Below are 22,419 nucleotides of genomic sequence, written 5' to 3'. Positions count from 1 at the left end.
GAAGGCATATAGAACAAGGATTTTCATTCCAATGTTACAGAGAAAAATCCCAAGGACCACAGAGGTTAAGTAACACCACAGAGGTTAAGTGATTATGGAATCATAATTAGAGACCCAATAACATTTTGACTCCTAGGCTGTAGCCCTTTCCTTCATCCCAGGTTTTTGTTTGTTTGTTTGTTTAATCCCATCCTTTCACCTTCAAGATGAGTTTGTCTTTATGCATAGAATAGATAAGGCACAAAGCTCAAGGGGCAAACACTGGCTGCCTTCTCAATAGCCATTCCCCTTGGGGGAGATTGCAGCCATGACCCCAATTCTTCACCTCTCCTTATAACCACACCCTTTGCCATGTAACTTTGCAGGGCCCTCCAATTGGGCTCACCCATGTGAATTGTTTTGGCCAGTGGGATGTTGGCAGGTACCATGCAGGCAAACAGTTGAAATGGAATTGTACATTGGGTTTGCTCTCTTGCCCCTCTGCAATTGTCATGACAATGTGCCTGGGCTATCTTGCTGGAGGATGAGAGACAGGTGGAGAGCTGAATACACCTGCATTTCAGTCAAGGCCAGCCTAGATCAACCAACAGCCAGCTGACCCCCAAGCAGGTGAGTGATCCAGGTGAGCCCAGAAAAACGACCTAGCCAAGTTCAAGAAATCACTGACCCTGCGGACTTGTGAGTTAAACAAATGCTTATTATTTTAAGCCACTGAGTTTTTGAGGTGGTTTGTTACACAGCATTATTATAGAAAGAGATAACAACTGCACTCCCTTCCAGCATTCTAAAAGAACTGTGATTGTGTTTGGGTGGAAATGCACCAGTCCCATGAGATGACCCGTGATTGGCAGGAGCCAATCAGTGGCAATCCCATTCCCATCTGACAATGTCTAGAATAATAGGTATGGACCCAGTGAGCTACACAGGATTGTCTTCTAGAAGGTTCTGAGACAGATCTTCCTCTTTGATAAGAGGCATGAGTCACATTAAGAAAAATCTCATTGGGCTGGTTGTGGTGGCTCATACCTATAATCTCAGTGCTTTGAGAGGCTAAAGCAGGAGTTTGAGACCAGCCTTGGCAATACAGCAAGACTCTGACTCTATAAAAAAATTTAAAACTTAGCAGGGCATGGTGGTATGTGCCTGGGTTCCAGCTACTTGGGAGGCTGAGGTGGGAGGACCGTTTGAGCCCTGGAGTTCAAGGTTGCCAGGAGCCATGATTGTGCCGCTGCATTCCAGCCTGGGTGACAGAGTGAGACCCTGTCTCTAAAATAAAAAAATAATGAAGAAGAAAATCCCATTGGCCTCTACCTTCTGTATGCCACCTACTGCATGCTCCGAGCTTCAGCAGCCCTATTGTGACTATGAGCTGAAGGCCAAGAGAGCTGTGGCAATACTGACCCAGCACCCTGACTTTGTCAAGCTGCTAAATCATCCCAGGAAAGGCCCATCTCCAGAATTCTTGTCAGTGAGATAACAGTTTATTGCTTGAGTCAATGTGAGTTGGGCTGTCTGTTACTTGCAGCCAAAACATCCTGATGGACACAATCTCCAAAGCAAACAGCCAAATCCCACTGTGGAGTACTTCCCACTCCATGGGTTTGATGACCCATACATTGTCCTGCCCTTTGACATATCCGGATTCTGGGAGCACACTTCTTTCTACCCACTATACATCATCAAAGTTATATTATTTGGCTGACGCCAACCCTGAGCCCCTAGTGCTCATTGTCTTCTTGATCAAACTCACTGACCCATTGACTCCCCTATGTTTTAAATATTTGTTGAACTGAATTGAGTTGAATTTAACTGAATCAAATGGAAAATGAAGTTGAATTAAACTCTAATTAAATATTGAAGGAAAGAGTATAAGGATGAAAAAATGAAGATGTTGCTATCCTACCTCCTTTTGAGAAGTTAATTGTATTCCAGAGGAGGGGGTACCTGCCCAGTGATCACAGGTAATTCCAGGCCATCAGAGCTGAGAATGAAGTGACATGTACTTATAGCCAGAGCTAAAGGCACTTGTGGGTAAGAGCTGCAGACCTGAGCATCAGCTCTGGCCAGTTTTGCTAGGATGGTATCCATCATCATGATAAAGCACCTTTTCCTATGCGAAGCCACTTCCTCCACCCTCCATCTAGACTATGTCAGTGTCTGCTTTGACACTCTGTACCCATGACATTCCAGTTACATGTCTTCAACATTACCCTGTTCACATCCCTTTCTTCTCTTCCATTCTGGCCCCATGTTCTCTTCCAAGCACCCCTTGAATTCTGGCCTCCTTTGCTCCTGTCTGGACCAGTGCAGTCGGCTGTGCTCTAGTCTCCTTGCTCTAGGCTCTCCTTCCAACCCTCCCTGTGCATTGCTCTTAGAACCACCTTCTAAAACTCTGCTTTGATTATTCTACTCCTTTGCTCAGCAATACTCAATGATCCTTGGCTGCTTTAAAGATAAAACCTGAACTCTGAGGCTGGACATCAGAGACCTTGCATAGCCAGCTACACTCTGTTAATCTGACTTTTTCTTCCCACCTTTCATACCTGAATCCTCTCCCTTAGCCAGGCTGTCCTCTTGGTTAAGCTGCTAGGTACAGTCCAACCTAGTTTTTGCTCATGCTGTTCCCTCCACCTGTAATTCCCTCATGATTCCTCTCCTCATTCATCTATCCTCTCCTCATTCACCTATCCTGCTCCAATCTCTCCTCCTCTGGTAAGTCAGCTCAGACCAGCCAGGCCATAGAGCTTCCACTCCCCAAGTGGTGTGGCTCTGACTAAATGTATATGCCGTTTCATTCTTAGCTCTGATGACCTAGAATTATGTGCGACCTCTGGGCAGGCACCCATTCTTCTATGCTAAGATTAACTTTTCAAAAGAAGACAGGATAACAACATCTTCGTTTCTTCACCCGTATACTCTTTCCTTCAATATTTAATTAGGGTTTAATTCAACTTGATTTCCAATTCAATCCAAACTAATCCAATCCAGTCCAATCCAACTCGGTGCCAACAAACAATGAAAAACATCTACACTGTACCAGACCCTGTGTTAAATCCTGGAGGCACTGAAAGCTCCTGGCCTGGAAGCAGACACAGACTCACAGACAGATAATGATTCACAGTGGTATATTAAGAAACAACTCCACGATGCAGCAGAAACACTGGAGTGGCTGGGAGGTGGGCAGGGGCGCCCCTCAATGGCAAGGTCTTCATGCTGGGGTGAATAAGCTGGGCTGGGGATCCCTGCTCTCAAGGATCTTCTGTCGGGTGCTTTGGAAATAGCAGGAACTCAATAGATGCTTGTAGAAGCCTGAGTTAAATAAACAGCTTTCCAATTGTCTTTTCTGAGGGAGTCTCTCCCTACTATTTCCAGTCCCCATTAGGAGGTAATCAAAAGCTGACATTGAATCACAGGCAGCTGAGAGCTGGAGGGCTCTTTCAAGGCTGGATGCAGCAGCTCTTGACATGTGGGCAGAGCAAGGCCAGATGGGTTAAGTGACTTGCCAAGGTCACTCTCTCTTAAGAGGCCAGGCTAAGAAATGTCTTGGGACTCAAGTCTTTGGAAAGAAAGAGGAGAAGAAACAGCTCCATGCTGGCTAGCAGCACAGACTTTAGGCTCAAACAGGCCTGTAGGTGCATGCTGGCTCTGGCACTCACTAGCTGGGTGACAGTGCACAGGGCATGTCACCTCTTTGGGACTCAGTTTCCTCATTTCTAATTCATCGCTCCAGGGAGTTACTATGAGATTTACATGAAATGAAATAAGATCACACTTGCACCACTTGGTTCGCAGCAGGTAAACAGTAGCCTTCTTTAGCAGATGAATCCAGAAGCATGTATGAATTCCATCTCCAGGGGACTCTCCAGGTCTGTCCCTGCCCCACACATCCTCACAAGGATGACTTAAGGATGAAGGCAGGGACCGGGCAGCGGTCAGTGCCCTCAGTGGCTCTTCTCTCCCTTTTCCCTTTCCTGCTTGCTCTTTTTGTGACTTATGGCAGAACATTAGCTCTCTGTACATAGAGCTACATGGAGATGGCTCTGTTCATGCAGATGGCTATGTTGTCCCGTTTGTGTTTCCCTACAATGTAGTGCTTGCCAAGACCAAGAACTGAGTTTTGGTGTGGTGTGGTGACTCACACCTGTAATCCCAGCACTTTGGGAGGCTGAGGTGGGAGGATTGCTTGAATCCAGGAGTTGGAGACCAGCCTGGGCAATGTAGCCAGACCTTGGCTCTACAAAAAAATACAAAATTAGCCAGGTGTGGTGCTGCATGCCTATAGTTCCAGCTATTTGGTAGACTGAGGTGGGAGGATCTCTTGATCCCAGAGGTCGAGGTGACAGTGAGCTGTGATGGCACCACTGCACTCTAGCCTGGGTGACAGAAAGAGTGGGTTTTGTTTATCCAAGTATCTCCAGCTCCTAGCAGTGAATGAGATCCAAAGGAAAAGCCAGAGTGCGTTTGCTGGGTTTGTTGGTGGTTATCTGCTAGGTGTGTGCTCTGGGCCCTCTCTAAGGGCCTGGGACTTGAGAGGCAGGGGGTATCACATTGGAGCAAGGGTTTTCTGGAAGGCAGAGCCCAGGCTGGACTTGGAAGGCAGGGCAGGAGTGGGTCAGGTGGGTCCTACCCAGAAAAATGTGGGCAGCATTAGCTCCAGCTGGCAGAGCATGTGGGACAGGTGCAGCCACATCAGGGAGCCCAGCTTTGGGCCCGCAGCTCATAGCCACGGGCCCCAGAGCCCATCTCCTCCTTCTGTCTTGGCAGGATGAGACAACAGCCTGGTGCTGACATCTGCAAGCTTGGCACTGGCTGGGATCAGCGGTCAAGTCGGTATGGCAGGGGCTGGTGTGTGTGTGAGCAGAGCTGGGCACGTGCAGGTGTCTCTGTGTGTGAGTGTGGGTAGAGAAGAGTGTGTGTGTGGCGGGTGCAGGTGTGAGGAGGATGAGAAGAACCAACCTTCAGTGCTCACTGCATGTCAGTGCTTGTCACTGTCATCTTGTAATCCCACATTTTACAGATTTACATTTTATAGGAAACTGAGGCACAAAGAGGCTACTCAGCCAGCAGGTGATAGAGATGGGATTTACACCCAGGTGGTTTGGCTCCAGTGTGTACACACTTAACACTAGGCCATGCCATAAGCTATGTGTGTGAGTGTGCAAGTGTGAGGGTGGATGTGTTTTGCAGCAGATGGAAATGTGTGAGCGTAAGGGCATGGGCAGGTGTCGGTGTGGCTTGCAGATGTGTGTGCTGCTGCTAGGGTGGGTGTTCAGTGCAGACTTGAACACTTGTGCTGCTAGAGGAGGAGGTGAGTGTGAGGCAGGGGTGAGGTGTGCTGGGGCTGAGTGAGATATGAGTGCGGCTGGGGTGCACAGGGTGTGAGTGGGTGCAGGGGTGAACATCAGCATAACCGAGTGGAACTGGGGTATGGAACACAGCCTCTTCCCCCGGGGCAGCTGTGCTGAACAAACAGATAAGAGCCTGATCCTGGGCCTCTGCCCCCCTCAACCGTTGCCCCCAGCCTAGCCAGGCCTGGCCACCCACCTGTACTGTCATCATAGACCACGGTGGCCGACCGCCACTTGAGGTACTGGACCAGGTCGAGGATGGCATGGCTGAGCGAGGCGTAGTCGGGGTAGAGGTTCACGTAGAAGGTGTCCTTGTTGTCCAGCGGGTGGTGCTTCCAACGCAGCTGGATGTGGGGCACCTCCAGGGCATTGCAGATGGACTGGACGGCGTTGGTGCAGGAGCCCTGTGATGGGCCGAAGATCGCCACCACGCCCAGTGCCAGCTGGTCACAGGCTGCAACAGAGGGTAGGGCAGCACAGGGGTCAGCATGGGGGCTGTGGGTATGGGGACAGTGATGCTGATGATCCTGTAAACATGTGGGAAAAACAGCAACTGGAACCCTCGGTGGGTGCACAATGGATGAGCTCTCTGAACCTCAGTTTCCTCATCTGAAAACAGGGGTTCTAACAGTCCCTGCCTTGCAAGACCACATGACGGTGGAAAGACATGGTTGTGGGAGACTGGAGCACAGTGCCAGGGTACGTCCCTTTTCCTTAGGAAGTGCCCATGACAAAAGTGATCACCACCTTCGATGTTGTCATCCTGGGATTAGCATCACCAGCTCTGTGCCAGGTTCTGTTCTTGGGGGGACTTGAGAAACAAATAGAATCAAACTGGCTGATGGTGCTTCAACTTCAACCTCTAGCCCGGCCTGTTCCCTACCTCGGACCTGTGCATCTCACCTCTTACTCAACATCACCAGTTGGATATCTGACATGCATATCAGATCTGACATGTCCAGCACAGGATCCCCTCTTCTCCAAACCTCCCTCACCTCCATAAACAGCAGCTCCATGGTCCCTGGACCCATATGCCAAAAACCATGGCTCTGTCTTGATTCTTCTCATTCACTCATATCCCACACCCCAATTCATCAACAACTCCTCTGGCTTCACCTGCAAAATACATCACAACCTGACCACTTCCCGCCACTCCCAGCCCCGACTCCCATCCTGGTCCAAGCCGCCATCATCTTTGGCTTGGATTATTGCAGAAGCTTCCTCAGTCATCCTCCCTCCTGTCTATTCTGCACTCAGCAGCCAGGGTGAGACTTCCACAGTATAAGGTAGATTACGTCACTCCTTTGCTTCAAGGGCTCCTCAGTGCAAAAGCCAAAGTCATAGCAGTGGCCAGAGATCCTGCTTGTTGCAGCTCCTCCCTTCCCTGTCCCTACCACCACTTTTCTGACTTCGTCTCCCATCCTTCTTTCCCTCCCTCAAAGCATTCAAGCTCCTCTGGCTTCCATGATGCTCCTTGAACATGCTAAGTGCACTCCTGCCTATTTGCACGTGCTGTCCTCTCTGGCTGGAATGCTCTTCCCTCATAGAGCCTCAAGACTCCCTCCCCCTCCTCCTTGAGGCCTCTGTGTCTGTGTCTTACTAGGGAGACCTTCACCGCACAATTTATAATCGCAATCCCTGTCCCCCCATGCCCTGTTTATTTCCTTCTTTATTAAACGATCACTGGAAGTCTTGTCCATTGGTTGACTTTCTCCTCCCAGTAGAATGTAAGTTCCAAAGAGGCAGGGCCTTGATCTATGTGGTTTACTGCTGTATCGACAGTGCCGAATCATCATCTGAATGTTGAATGAATGCCGAATCCCTGCCTTCAAACAGTTCAGGTTCTTGCGGAGGTCCAAAAACTCAGGCAGGTGAGGCAGCAGATGCTTTCCACCGGCCTGGGATGGTAGAACATCAGTGGGCACAACAGAGCATCAAATGAGCAGACCCAAGGCAGCTGGGGCTCAAAGTGGGGGATTCTGCCTAAAAGATCCATAGAAAGGGGACCTCTCAGAGTCATTCTGGGGTAGGTGGGAGAGCTCCCCAGAAGCCATTCTCTCTTCTTTTCTCAACTGTCTGTAATTTTCCTTGGGGCTTCACCCCTCTTTTCCACTGTCAACCCACTGGTGCAGAGAATGCGGCTCGCACCCAGAAAACCACTCACTGACCTTCCTAGTTCACAGCCATGAGTTTAGAGGACATTTGTGGGCCAGTCAGAGCCAGTGGGATGCCATGAGATCCACTGGACTGAGAAAGGGGCACCTCCCTCTTTAAGTGAACCTTTAAGGAAGTAACAGCTGGAGCTGCAGTAGCCATCTTGTGCTCATAAAGAGGGGCGCCTGTCTGTGAACATAGTCAGTGTGGGTTGAGCAGAGCCAAGAGAGAGAAAACACAGGAGTCGCCCACCAGGCAAAACCCTGGACTTAGAATTTGCATGAACCAAGACTTACGCCATTTAGGTTTTAGTTTTCCACCAGTTGCAACCATCGGAGATCCACCAACAGAGCATGAGCAAGCTCACCTACCTGTGGACAGGGGAATGACACTATGTGCACACATATGACATCTGATGCACACAGGAGGAGGCAGGACAGAGCACCGAAGCAGGAATGAATACACTGGATTCAGTGTATTGAGGCCTGGCTGTCTCAAGGGCCTCTGGGAATGATCCACTGGGCACAGGCCTACCCCTAAGATTTGCAGGGCCCAGGGCCAGAGTATAAGTGGAAGTCTACATACCATATGGCTAAATAGTTACATGCTGTTAGTCAAGCTAAAAAACTGTTAAATGAAACATGTCCTTTTCTCTTACCTTGACAAATGTACCTTCATCACAATCTGGAAAGTCAGGTGAGAATGGAGACTTCTCCTACACAGTGACATTGGGGGAGGTAGCACCAGGACCCCATTCTCCCCCTTTCTCTTTTACCACTGGCTCCATTCTGAACCATAAGGGGCCTTGCATTCTCTGTGGAAACCCCAGCCCTTATGTCCAAACACTGCCTACACCCACTGCAAACAGCTGCCCCTTGGTCACCCCTAGGGCGTAAAAGTGCACCTCCTGCAAGTATGGCTTTCCCTCTGGAAGACAGACCCAAGGAAGAGGCCCATGCATGTCCTAGAAGTGGGCTCAGGGGCAAGTGGGCAGGAAATTCAGGGTTCTAGATCCTTAGAGGAAAGTCTGGAAGGGCAGGGCACAGGCTCCTGGTGGGTATATCCCCTGGTCCCACTGACTCCTTGTCCCGGGAGGAGAGGCCAACCAGAGGAGGCAGAGGGCAAGACATCAGAGCACAGGCCCTGGGAAAGGGTCCCTCTCGCCTGGGCTTAAGGATGGTCCAGATTGATCCAGATTGATCCAGAGATACAGGGTAGTTTTGAATCCATCAGAATATGTGGTCTTGGGGTGTTTTTCCTATTGACTCACATCCACCACTCCCACTGCCTGCTGGAAATGGGAGATTTTATATAAAGAAGTTATTTTTCCTGAAATCTGTACTTCTACCAGGAACACCAGAGATTGCCACTTAAGGGCAAGGTGAAAGATATAGCAATGTGATGAGCTGGCTAGTTTTTGTTAGGGGTCTGCTGGAGCCCCCTGTAACACGGGGCAGAACAGCAGCAGTGCCAGCACAGAGGGTATCTCCTGGGCAACCCAGGATTCATTGTGGCCAAGGCCAGGTGCAGGAGAGCACATACAACAGAGGCATGGCGTCCTCCTGGTGCTTCTGTAGTTCTGGGACTGGGAGCCAAGTCGGGGAAGCACCATCTTGTTCCTGCTCTTGTCACCTTTGAGTCAACATGCCTAGGGTAGCCCTTGGTGTGAGTAGGTGTGTGAGACAAACCACAGTGATAATAAATGCTTTAAAAACAGGAACTCTGGGTTTGCTGGTGAATTGTCAAATTTAGGACTAGTTCTTTTTTCAGTTCCCTCTCCCCAAGGAGGCCATGCTCGGACCTGCACCCTCACTGCCCATTTGTGCTATTCTTCTGCCGTCTGGGGGTGTTGCATATCTTCCCCGACCACCTTGTCCCCTTCAGATTAGGCACTTCCTGAGGAAGGAGGCCATGTGTGAGTCACTCTGCAACCATGGGAGCTGGGTACCAACATGGAAGAGATGGTAACAGTGAGTGACAGCAGTCCAGGGCTTGCCCAAGCCTGAGGCCGTGGGCACCCTGTAAACCCTGTAGGTTTCCCTCATACTCTCTCCTACCTTTGTTTTGACCCTTCTAGCTTTCCCCTGATGCCTCTGGTTTCTGTCCCACTATATTATCTGTCTATTTTTTTCCCGGAACACCTTCAGTTTGAAGACTTGGTTGAATGATTTGAATGTCTCATTCCCTCCCACCACCACCTCTAAGCATCTGCCTCTTAGATTTCCTTCATTGATTGATACCTTGAAGCAGTCAGGTCCAGGCTTCCCTGCCACTGCTACCATTACACGGCCTGGCCTCTTAGGTCATGCCCAAGGTCTGGGCATGTTGTTGGACCAAGGCAAGGGAGAGTGGACCAACACAAAGTCTGATGATGCAGAGGATTGTAAGAGTGTTCTTCAAAGAAGTGACTTTTAATTTGACACAGACTGTGAGGATTATGACAAAGGCAACTGAAATCGTTGTGATACTAAAGACCATATTGTGAGGCTGCCAATGATGATAATGGTGACGGCATTGCTGAGGGTGAAATTAATCATGTTGATGTTGTGATAGTAATGGCGGGATGGTGATGTTGATGTTGGTGTTGATGAGACTGACAATGATAAATGTGTCGGTGCCTTCACTGTAATGGTGATAATGACAGGGGATGACGGGATGTCAGCATTGATGAGAGAGGAGGTGATCACAACGTTGATGGTACTAACAGTATCAGTGGGATGGTGGCAGAGATGTTGTTGCTGACGAGACTGGTGATGATGAAGATGTTGCTGTCATGGCAGTGATGGAGGTGATGACAGTAGGGGTGGTGTTGGTGGTGCTGATATTAAGAGTGGAGATGATACCATTGTTGCTCGTGAAAACAGTAATTGTGGTGCTGGTGTACTGGTGTTGATAGTAGAGTCAATGGTGGTGATGATGATGACGACCACACTGGGTTTCATTCTGCAAGAGATGCAGTGATTAGACTTTACTCTTGCATAGCAGGAAGCATCAGTCCTGGCCTTCACCTATTGCTTTTCCCTGGCCTCTCTCCACCTCCCCTTTCCTGTCTCCTCCATGTTCCTTCCACCCTCTGAGGACTTCCCAGCTGGGAAGAACACTGCTGCCCCCACAGGGACCAGGGCAGGGCTTACAGCAGCAGCAGCAGCAGCAGCTTTTCTTCCAGATGTTTCCAGGGCAGCAGCCAACTCTTGTTCTGGCAGCCCTGATCACACTGCAGTAATTACATTATTTGTGGCTTCAATTTTGAATCCATTTTCTGGTCATTTTACAGTAACTCAATGGTTCACAGTCATTGCAGGAGTCCACAGCCTGAATGCTGTCCCCCCACTCCCTTTCCATGGCAATTGTAGTTATGGCAAAAATTATCCCAATCAATTTGTGTCTTAAAAGCAATTGAGCAGCCCAGAGAATAAGTGAAGGTGGAGGAGCCTGGGGAGCCCTGGGTCGATTCCAGGCCCACTCCGGTCAGCCTTGGAAGAAAACACAGACACTCTCTGCGCTGCTGCTGCCTCTGGCGCTGCCTGGAAGTCACTCATCTTTTAATTTCCACAAAACATGTAAAGATAAAGACAATAAGTGAAAGTCCATTTTAATAGGGAAAGGCCCCCGGCCTCATGTGGAGGGAAGGACTAATTCAAGCAGAGCTAGCAGGGCAGGTGGTGCCAGGCTTTATGCCTCTGTGTCCCCTCCCCCTACAGGGCCCGAGGTGGCTGGATCCAGCTGGAGGGGAAGAAAGCAATGACGAGGACCTCTGTCTAGGGAAAATGAATTATCGCTGGATTAATTAGAATTTGCCCCAAGCCGCAAGTTCCTTGGAAGAGTCCTAAAGATGCCTCAGGAGAATGCTGTTTAAAAAACCAAAGATGAAAAGAAAAAATAAAGATCATGGGAACATGGGGCTCTCCCTGAGGGATGGAGGGTACCCAAAGGGGAGTGTGATCCAACAGCAGGAATGGGCCAAGGTGTGACAGTGGTGTTGCCAGTCATAGCAGAGGGATGGTATCTGTCTTAGGCATGTCATCACAGGGACATTGAGGGTTGCAGAAAGATGGCACTTAATTTTTTTATTGAGATATAAAATATAGTAAAGTGCATTAATGTTAAGCACATGACTGTTATGAATTTTCACATATAATTTCATTCATATGTCATGCACTCATGTATGCTACACTATCTCAGTCAAGCTACAGAGCGTTTCCAACACCTAAGAAGGGTCTGTCTTGCTCCTTCCCAGTCAATATCCACTCACTGCACACTACTCCCTCTCCCAGAGGAGATCTCTTTTCTTTCACTCAATACTATATCTGTGAGGTTCATCTATGATGTTGAGTGGAGAAAGTTTATTCTTTTTTTTAATTGCTGATTAAAATTCCATTGTATAATTATATCCGAATCTATCCATTCTCCTACTGATGGACCTTTAATTTACTTCTAACTTTTGATTATTATCATTAAAGTGGCTAGAAACATCCTTATAGGCACAAGCTTTAGTAGATACTGCCAAATAGTTCTCCTAAGAAATGGAAGGTTTTACTCCCATCAGCATTGTATAGAAAAAATAAGCCCAAACCCCTACCTCCCACCATACACAGAAAATCAATGTGAGATAGATCACAGAGCTAACTATGAAAGATAAAACAACAGCACTTCTAGGAAAAAAATGAGAGAATATCTTCATAACCTTAGGTTAAACAAAGACTTCTCAAACAACACAAAATACATTAACCATAATGGAAAATATTGATAAATTGGACTTCTTTAAATTAAGAACTTTACTCCTCAAAAGAAACTGTTAAGAGAATGTAAAGGGAAGCCCACATGTAATGCATATATGCAATAGAGATATCTCTCCAACAAAGGACGCAAGAATATATAAATCAAGAACATAGGCGGGGCGTGGTGGCTCATACTTGTAATCCCAGCACTTTGGGAGGCTGAGGTGGGTGGATCACGAGGTCAGGAGTTCGAGACCAGTCTGGTCAACATGATGAAACCCTACCTGTACTAAAAATACAAAAAATTATTTGGGTGTGGTGGTGAATGCCTGTAATCCCAGCTACTTGGGAGGCTGAGGCAGGAGAATTGCTTGAACCCAAGAGGCGGAGGTTGCAATGAGCTGAGGTGGCACCACTGCACTCCAGCCTGGGCAACAAGAGTGAAATTCCACCTCAAAAAAAAAAAATATATATATATATAGTGAGAGAGAGAGAGAGTGAGAGAGAGAGACAGAGATTCACTACATATATATAATGAGACTCACTACAGAAACCACCAGAAAGGCCAAAATTTAAAAATAAAACTGACTTTACCAAGTGCTAGTGAAGATGTAGGGCAAGTGCCACTCTCAAACATAGCTGTGGGGAGTTCAGACTGTGCAGCAGCTTTGGAAAACAGTTTGGCTGCACATATGCACATACTGTGACCCGCATACTTCCACTCCTAAGTATATACCCAACAAAAATGAGTATACATGTGCATCACAAGACATCTACACGAACGTCCACAGCAGGAATGCAGGTAATAGCCCCAAGCAGAAACCAACACATAAGTGCAACAAAAGTGAAACGGATTTGTTTAAAATGGGGCATATTCATGTAACAGAACACTGTACATCAATGAAGACCAGTATATTCAACCACGTAGACAATCTCACGGATACGAGACAAAGCAAAGAGCAAGGCTTAAAAGAGTAGACACTGAATGATTTCATTTATGTAAAGTTCAAAAACAGCAAAACCCAGTGTGGGGCACCAGCAGTCAGAACGGTGGTGACCTTGGGAGAGGAATGACTGGGAGGGCCATGGGGGCTTCTGGAGGGCTCACATGGTCTATATCTTGATTTGGGTGGCAGTTCCTTTTTCCTTGATCTAGCTTGAGTAGGTGTCTGTTTCTTATAAACTCATGCTCCTTGACCAAGCTAACGTTCCATCCTCCCTTTCCTGCACTCTCTCCTGCAACTCCCAGTATGGTACCTGTTGCTTCATCCACTAGATTATAAGCTCCATGGTCGCAGGAATCAGCCACCTCTGTCTTAAACACTTTGGGATCCCCAGCACCTGGCACACAGTGGGCGCTCAACAGACTTCTCAAGTGCATAAACTGGCTCCTTCAAACAACTTGCATTTTCCACTCCACCTTCTGCCTTATCCCACTCCTCACTCTTTCCCACCATCCTTCAAAACTCAACTCAAACCTCTCCTCCTCCAGGAAGCCTTCCTGCTTGTACCACAACACTTCTGTAGCTCTCTCTCATTTTCTGGTTGTTATAGTTATTGGTCCTATGACCTAGCTTCCTTGGGCAGGACCTATAAAGGGCAGGGCCTTTTTCCCTGCAGGGATTGTAAGGAACAATGTTCGTTAAGTGGGTTTGACACACTTTCATTTGTGCATCCGATCAAACTACCAGGACTGATTTTGTGCCTCCTGCGTGCCAGGCCCATGCCAGGTTCTATAGTGGAGCAGTAAAAAGACACGGGGGCTTGCAGACAAGTGGAAGAAATGTACAATAATCACATGACCTCTCTCTCACACACACAGGTCAGGCTTGTGAAAGAAAAGTTCAGAGTGTTATAAGATGAAAGCAAGGAGACCTGACCTTGTCTAGGGGTTAGGGGAGGGTCTCCCTGAGGACTGGAAGTTTGAGAAGAGAAGGATGAGTTGGCCAGGCAAAGGGCAGGAGAGGGTGGGCTGGAGAAAGGGAATTACAAGCAGAGGGGGCAGCATGTGCGGAAGCCCAGGGGTGGGAGGAAGCATGGCACCCTGAGGAGGGCAGGTGTGGCTAGAACCCAGGGCCGAAGGGAGCAGATGGTATGGATGTGGCTGGAAGGCCAAGTTGGAGCTAGACTGGAAAGGCCCTCATGGGCTCTGATGACGATTTGGGGAAAGACCATGAGATGTTCCATCCAAGAATTTAAGAAAGCAAGTCATGTCATCTGGTTGGGGGGAGGCGGGGAGTGGAGGGGTTGTGGCTTTGGTCACTTGGAAGCCCAGGGCTAGATTTTCAGGAGCTAGGAGGTTTCTGTCTTGGGCCTGCTCACCAACAACTTGGCAGTTTCACATAGGGCAGGACTATAATTTCCTGGAGGAAGTAACTCCGGGAGGGCTCGGAAACTCTGCCCTGGGGTTCCCTGCCTGGCTGGGGAAGGTCCCTGTGCTGAATCACAGGTGTACCACTAAGGAGTCATTGTATTATTTTAGTAATTTTTAGCAAACATAGACAGAAAACCCAGTCTAGCTTTTTGTGGGTGGTTGTACCCACGAGGGCCTCTGCACTCTGATTCCAGGCGTTTGTTCTGTGTCCTGACCTTTTTATTGAGCAGTTTTGGTTGAGTTCAGTCATTTTCTAGCTGGACAAGGCCGGGCAGAGGGTGTTAGCATAGACTCTCAGCAGGGAGATGGACACTTCACTGCACAGGGTAGGCTGCAGGGCATGCTGGGAAAAGAGTGGGAGGACACAGGCAGGGAGTAGGCACAACAGCAGAGAGAGGGGTCACGGGTGAAGGATCACTCTTCGGATGATCCAGGCTAAACCAGGGTGGGGCACCTCTTGTCTGTCTGCAGATCAGCTCTGAGATTCAGCAGAGTGGCCTCAAAAATGTCAGAATGGCCGGGCACAGTGGCCTGTAATCCCAGTACTCTGGGAGGCTGAGGTGGGTAGATCACTTAAGGTCAGGAGTTCAAGACCAGCCTGGCCAACATGGTGAAACCCTATCTCTACTAAAAATGCAAAAAATTAGCTGGGTGTGGTGGCATGCACCTGTAGTCCCAGCTACTCAGGAGGCAGAGAGAGGAGAATTGCTTGAACCTGGGAGGCGGAGGGTGCAGTGAGCGGAGATCGCGCCACTGTACTCCAGACTGGGCAACAGAGTGAGACTCTGTCTAAAAAAAAAAAAATGTCAGCAGTAACTGCTCTCGATATCAGGGACTCTGACTGCCAGAATACAAGGCAAGGAGAAGCAGGTGGGTGGGACACAGAAATTGGGTCTCTGACCTGGTGGCTCAGTATGTGGAGGGCAAAGAAGCCAAGTGCAATAAGAGTAAAGTCCTATATGGTACTTCCTACGTGCCAGCGCTTACTATTCTAAGCACTTTACAGAAATGCATCCATTGTGCAGATGAGAAAATTGAGGCACAGGGTATTTTGTCCAAGGTCACACAACTAATATCAGAGTTGCTAGGATGCAAGTCCAGGCAGTCTGGCTCCAAGCCCAAACCAGGTAGAAAAGGCTCTGAACCTACTTGGAGCTCTGGCCCGTTCCCAGGATCTTGGACAGCAAATGCAGCGCTTCCCCTCCCCAGGCTGGGAAGAGAACAGAGGCAGGAGCTGCACACTCACCCTTTTTGGTTGCCTCGAAGCTGTCATGGAAGTGAATCCTCTGTATGTCATAGGTCAAGGTTGTGTTGGGCAGCAGAGTCCTGTTCCTGTTGATGATGTTGGCAGAAAATCGAAAGGCGTGCTCCTCGGCATTCATGACCTGGGCGTTGGGGCCATCCGCATACTCGAAGATTCCTCCTGTGAAAGATGAGTAAAATTGTGTGTGGTTGGGAGGAGGGATGGGGCTCTAGCAAGCATGCTTGGCTCAAAAGATTTTATAGACAAGCTGCCTGCTCCCTGAAATGTTCAATAATATCCTAGGTAACTGCCATACCTAGAAAGTGTGCAGGAGCACAAGAAATACGAAAATCCTCCTCATTCATTTCAGTCAACCAGCAAATTCCTGATAACAGAGCCCGACAGGGCCAAAATAAGATTACCAACTTATTCATATTGCTGTGAAAATTCTCAATAGAATTATAGCAAGCAGAATCTACCAGGATAACATACCATGACCACGCAGAGTTTTATTCTAGGAATCTAAGACTGGTTCAATATAAAGAAATCTATGAATATCATTCCATCACATCAATAGTTCAAATAAGAAAAAAATATATAATCAACTCACAAAATGCAAGATGGCATTTAATAAAATCCAATATCTATTGCTGTTAAGAATGCATAATAAAATAGCACCAGAAGAAATACTTCCTTGAAGCTTTTTTAGCTTAAATCAGCCTTTAATATCATACTAATGGTGAAAAACTAGAGGCATTCTCATTAAAGAAAAATAGGAGGCATGGGGGAGGATTTGCATCACACCATTAACCAATGAAATAAGAAAGAAAAATAATTTAGAGCCACAACATTTGTAAAGAAATAAATTCTTATTTGCAAATGATATAAAAACCCTTAAAATAATCCCTAAACATGAAAACAAGTAGGAGCTAGTAGGAGAGTTAAGTTAAATGACCAGTTAGCACAAATTAACAGTGTTTCTTCATATCAGTGACAATCATTAAAAAAACTTGATAGCAAATGAATTCCTTTTACAATATCAGCAAAAACATTAAATAACTAATAATAAACCAAATGAGAAGCGTGCAATTCCAGTTTTATTTATTTATTTATTTATTCATTTGAGATGGAGTTTCACTCTTGTCGCTCAGGCTGGAGTGCAATGGCACAATCTCTGCTCACTGCAGCCTCCGCTTCCTGGGTTCAAGCGGTTCTCCAACCTCAGTCTCTCAAGTTGCTGGGACTACAAGCACATGCTGCTACGCCCGGATAATTTTTGTATTTTTAGTAGAGATGGGATTTCACCATGTTGGCCAGGCTGGTCTGGAACTCTTGACCTCAGGTGAGCCACCTGCCTTGGCCTCCCTCCCAAAGTGCTGGGATTACAGGTGTGAGCCACTGTGCCGGACTGCAATTCCAGTTTTAAAACATGACAAAAACAGGCTGGGAGCAGTAGCTTATGCCTATAATCCCAACACTTCCAGAGGCCGAGGCAGGAAGATGACGATTGAAGCCAAGAGTTCAAGACCAACTTGAGCAACATAGTGACACTTTGTCTTTACAAAAATAAAAAGAAAAGAAAAAAATTAAAAATGACCAACACAAATAAAAAAAAACACCTTTAATGAGAGATATAAACATAGCCTTAAATGAAGAGGCATGGTGTGTTTCTGAATGGTAAAGTTCACGTGTAGAGGTGTCAGTTTTTCCAAATTAATTTTTCAGTTTAATTCCAATCAGAATCATGAAAGGATTTTTCTTTTCCTGATAAAATGACTCTAAAATGTATCTGGAAGACTAAACATGAACTAATGACCAAAACATGTTTTAAAAAGAATGAGAGGTGATTCGTACTGCCAGATTTTAAAATATATCATTAAGCCAAATAATTAAATTCATGTTCTAATAGCATATGAAAACACAGATAGATCAAAGGAACAGGATAAAAGCTCCCATAAAGAGACTCAAGTAGAGATAAGTATTTAAAACATGAGAAAGATGGCTAGTTCCAATCAGTAAGTAAATGAATTATTCATTAACTGTGCTGTGACAATTATTCAATTATTTGGAAGAAATTTAAGTTAGAATTCAATCTTAATCTAAAATAAATTCCAGATAAATTAAAGATTAATGGAAAATGGGTAAGGGGAGGAGCAGAAAAAATACTATAAAAGTACCAAAAAAGAAAATATAGGTGAATATTATACAATATTGGGTAGAGGAGGTCTTTCTAAGCCTTTCAAAAACATCAGAAACCATAAAAGAAAGTTTGATAGCTCCACAAAAATAACATAAAACTTCTACCCAATAAAAACCATAAACAAAATTAAATTACAAACACAAACTTGAAATAAATATTTGTAACATATGTGGGAGCATAAAGATGGATGCTCTTATTTTATAAAAAGCACTTAAATTCTACAAAAAGGACGAATACTCCCATAGAGAAATGTGCAAAGGATGAGTATGAACATTTAACAAAAGAAAAGAAAATAATACAAAGGGGCTATTAATGTATGAAGAAGTGTGCAACTTCCCTAATAATTAAAATAAACTCAATTTAAACCAACAATGAGATACCGTTTTTTGCCTATCCAGTTGGTAAAGATACAAAATAAACCATGGCTCCAGCTTTGGTGCGGGAATAGTTGTTTAGAAAGAGATACCTGCTTAACTGTGGGTGGAGGGGGAAATGTATACCCAGCCTGTTGAGATGGACATTAGAAATTTACCAAAAGCCCTAAAAATGTCCACGCCTGTGACTCGGGACTTTGATATCTAGAAATGGACTCTAACAACAACAGTGGGCACATGGATCATGTATGGGGAAGGAGATCTAGGGACGTTCAACCAGAGAATAGTAAACTATTGTCTATGTATTTGCATATAATCACAAAAATTTAATGACACAGGAAATACCCATGATATATTTTTAAGTGAACAGTGAGGGTTTCTGGCAGAGGTGCAGCACAATTCCCTTTAGAAGAGGAAGAAGAAGAGGAACTTATGTCTTTAACATAAGAATAGAAGACATTTCTTGTTTTGTTCTTAATGCCTTTCTATATTTTTTCCAATTAAACCTTTATTATTTTTAATAATTGATTTTGTTGAGGTATTATTACATTCTACAAGAGTCACCTGTTTTAAAGTGTACAATGATTTTTAGTAAATTTACTGAGTTCTATGACCATAAGCACAATCCTGTTTTAGAACCTTCCCATCACCCAATAAGAATCCCCGTGCCCATTTACAGTCAATTATAGTTTTCATTCCCACTCCCAGGCAACCACTAATTTACTTTTTGTCTTTTCTGAACATTTCATATAAATGGAATCATGCAACAGGTGGTCTTTTCATCTGGCTTTTTGTATTTCGTGTGCTTTTGCGGTTCATCCATATTAGTGTCATGTATCAGTACTTTATTCCTCTTTATTGCTAAATAATATTACTTTGTATAGACGTACCACATTTTATTTTTCTATCCACCAGCTGATGGGTATTTGGATTGTTTTAATTGTTTTGAAAATTCTAAAAAGTAGTGGTTTCCAGTCTCTGGTCTGGCATATGACAAGCTTGAAAGTTGCCACTCTGTCCTAACAACCAGTGAAAGCTGAACAAACTGAAAAATCAACAACTCTTCTTAGACCTGTAAGAGAAGTGAGGTCACAGGGCAAACCACTGCCCCCAGAATTGGAGAGATAGGTAAATAGAGAGAATTACAAATTGATGGAGCAGAAACCTCCATGGGAATTGGTGTGCAGGTAGGAAAACCGAAAGTGTAATTGATTAGTTGCTGGAGGCTCAGTGTGGATAAGTCTGAGAGACAAAAACCTCAGGGGAGGCCTTCACTGGGCCCCCACGCTTTTGTGAGTTTTACTCCTGGAATTCTACCAGGTTCTTAAGTGAATATTGGAGAAAAATCCCCATGTGCTTCTGGCAGTGGAAGGGGAAAAGGAATCATTTCAAAATATGCCAGAGCATTCTGTTCTTTTTAACAACGTTTGTCCTCAGGGGAAACTAGTTAGCCAGAGCCTAACCTGCTGGGGTTTCATGAGAGACTAACTGACCTGGTGGAAGGGAAATACTCAACTCCAGCCCACCCTAGCCATCCTATCCCTTCTACACGTGTGTGTTGTGGGGGAGGTGGGGGAGAAGCACCTGTGAAGTTCACAGCCCAGGGGCACAGGCTCACCAAAAGACTGAGATGTAATCATAGCATTATAGAATGCTTCCCCCTCTCCTCACCCCTTACCACTAAATCACTAAAGGCCTTATTTTCAGCAGTTACTTTTACCCAGAGCATCATGTCCAGCTATCAAGAAAAAATTACAGGGCATACTAAAAGGCATAAAAACCATAGTTTGAAGAGACAGAGCAAGCATCAGAACCAGATTCAGATATGGCATGGATTTTGGAATTATCAGACCAGAAATTCAAAACAACTATGACTAATATGCTAAGGGCTCTAATGGATAAAGAGGACAGCATGCAAGAACAGATAGGCAAAGAGATGGGAATTCTAAGAAAAAAAAAAGAAATGTTAGAGATAAAAAGCAAAACAAAACGAAATACTGTAACAGAAATGAAGAGTGCCTTTGATGGGCTTATAAGTAGACTGAACACAGCTGAGAAGTGGGTCTCTGAGCTTGAGGATATCTCAATAGAAACTTCCAAAACTGAAAAGCAAAGAGCAGAAAGACTGGAAGAAGAAAACAGAATATCCAAAAACTGTGGCTGTAAAAATGCCTAATGGAAATGCAAGAAGGAGAAGGAAGAGAGAAATGATCAGGAGAAATATTTGAAACAATAATGACTTTCCTCAAATTAATGTCAGACACCAAACCACTGATCTAGGATCCTTAGAGCACACCAAGCACAAAGCAGGAAATATGTCCCCAAAATGACACTGAGGCATATCATTTTCAAACAATAGAAAATCAAAGATCAAGAAAAAAATCCCGACAAGCCCGAAGAAAAATGCATCTTATCTATGGAGGAAAAAAGATAAGAATTACATCTGACTTCTCTTCAGAAACCATGCAAGCAAGAAGAGGGTGAAGTGAAATATATAAAGTATTGAGAGAAAATAAAAACCAACCTATAATTCTGTATCCTGAGAAATTATCCTTCAAAAGAGGAGAGAAATAAAGACTTTCTCTGACAAATAAAAATCAATGAAATTTGTTGCCAGTAGATCTGCCTTACAAGAAATATTAAAAGATGTTCTTTAGAGAGAAGGAAAATAATATAGGTCAAAAACTTCCATCTACATACAAGAAGAACACTGAAGAAAGAATAAGTGAAGGTAAAATTTTAAAAAATGTATTTTTCTTATTCTTAATTGATTTAACAGACAATAGTTTGTTCAAAATAATAATAGCAACAATGTATTCATAAATATCCACTTATGTATGCTTATATATGAGCAAAATGAATGACAGCAATGATATAAGGATGGGAGGGAGGAATTAGGATTATTTTGTTACTATAAAATACTCACACTACCTGTGAAGCAGTATAACATTATTTGAGAATGAACTTGGATTAGTTGCATATGTATATTGCAAACTCTAGGGCAACTACTAAAAAAATAGTACAATTGACATGATAAGTGAGGAGAGGAAATGAAATGATAAAATATGCTCAATTAAAATCATGAAAGGCAGAAAAGGGCTGGAAGGCAAAAATAGAAACAAAGAACAAGGGCAACAAATAGAAAACAGTGACAAATAAGGTAGATATTAATCCAATTATATCAATTCTCATTTTAAACATCAAAGGTCTAAATGCATCAACTAAAAGAGATTGTCAAAGTGGATCAAAAAACAAGATCCAACTATATGTTGTCTACAATAAACCTATTTTAACTATACAGGTGCAATAAAATAAAAGTAAATGAACAAATGAAAAATGTATTCCTGGAATGCAAGGATGGTTCAAAAAAACTGATCAATGTAATACATCATATTAACAGAATAAAGGAAAAAAATGTGATCATCTGAATCAATGCAGAAGCAGCATTTGACAAAATTCAACAACTATTCATGATAAAAGACACTCAACAACTAGGAACAGAAGGGAACTATCTCAACATAATAAAAGCCATTTATGAATAGCCCACAGCAAATGTCATACTCAATGGTAAGAGACTGAAAGCTTTTCCTCTAAGATCAGTGACAAGGCTAGGATGTTCACTTTCACCACTTCTATTAAACATTCTACTGGAAGTTCTATCCAGAGCAGTTAGGCAAGAAAATGAAAAAGAAGGCATCCAAGTTGGAAAGGAAGAAGTAAAAGTATCTGTCTGCAGGTAATATGGTCTTATATGTAGAAAACCCCAAATATTTCACAAAAAATCAGTTAGAGCTAATAAAATTTGGCAAAGTAACAGAATACAAAGTCAATACACAAAATCAGTTGCATTTCTATACCTAACAATTAGCAATCTGAAAAGGATATCACAAAATAATTCCATTTCTAATAATCTCACAAAGGACAAACTACTTAGGACTTAACCAAGGAGATGAAAGACTTGTACATGCTCAATGAAAACTACAAAATAAAATGGGAAATTATTTAAAT

General features: G+C 44.7%; 1 protein-coding gene across 1 annotated transcript in view; it reads right to left on the bottom strand.

The window, feature by feature from the left end:
- The window catches only part of GRIK3 (glutamate ionotropic receptor kainate type subunit 3), a 239,098-nt gene that overhangs the window by 79,458 nt on the left and 137,221 nt on the right, over nt 1-22,419 (bottom strand). Inside the window, exons 2-3 of the mRNA XM_008968480.4 lie at nt 15,841-16,017; nt 5,545-5,802 (exon numbers count right to left, since the gene is read on the bottom strand). Of these exons, the coding sequence (XP_008966728.2) occupies nt 5,545-5,802; nt 15,841-16,017 (435 nt within the window). The remainder of the gene's footprint in view (nt 1-5,544; nt 5,803-15,840; nt 16,018-22,419) is intronic.

This window comes from Pan paniscus, chromosome 1, assembly GCF_029289425.2.
Source record: "Pan paniscus chromosome 1, NHGRI_mPanPan1-v2.0_pri, whole genome shotgun sequence".
Lineage (NCBI taxonomy): Eukaryota > Metazoa > Chordata > Mammalia > Primates > Hominidae > Pan > Pan paniscus.
The sequence above is the reverse complement of the archived record's forward strand: the minus strand, read 5'-3'. Positions and strand labels throughout refer to the sequence as shown.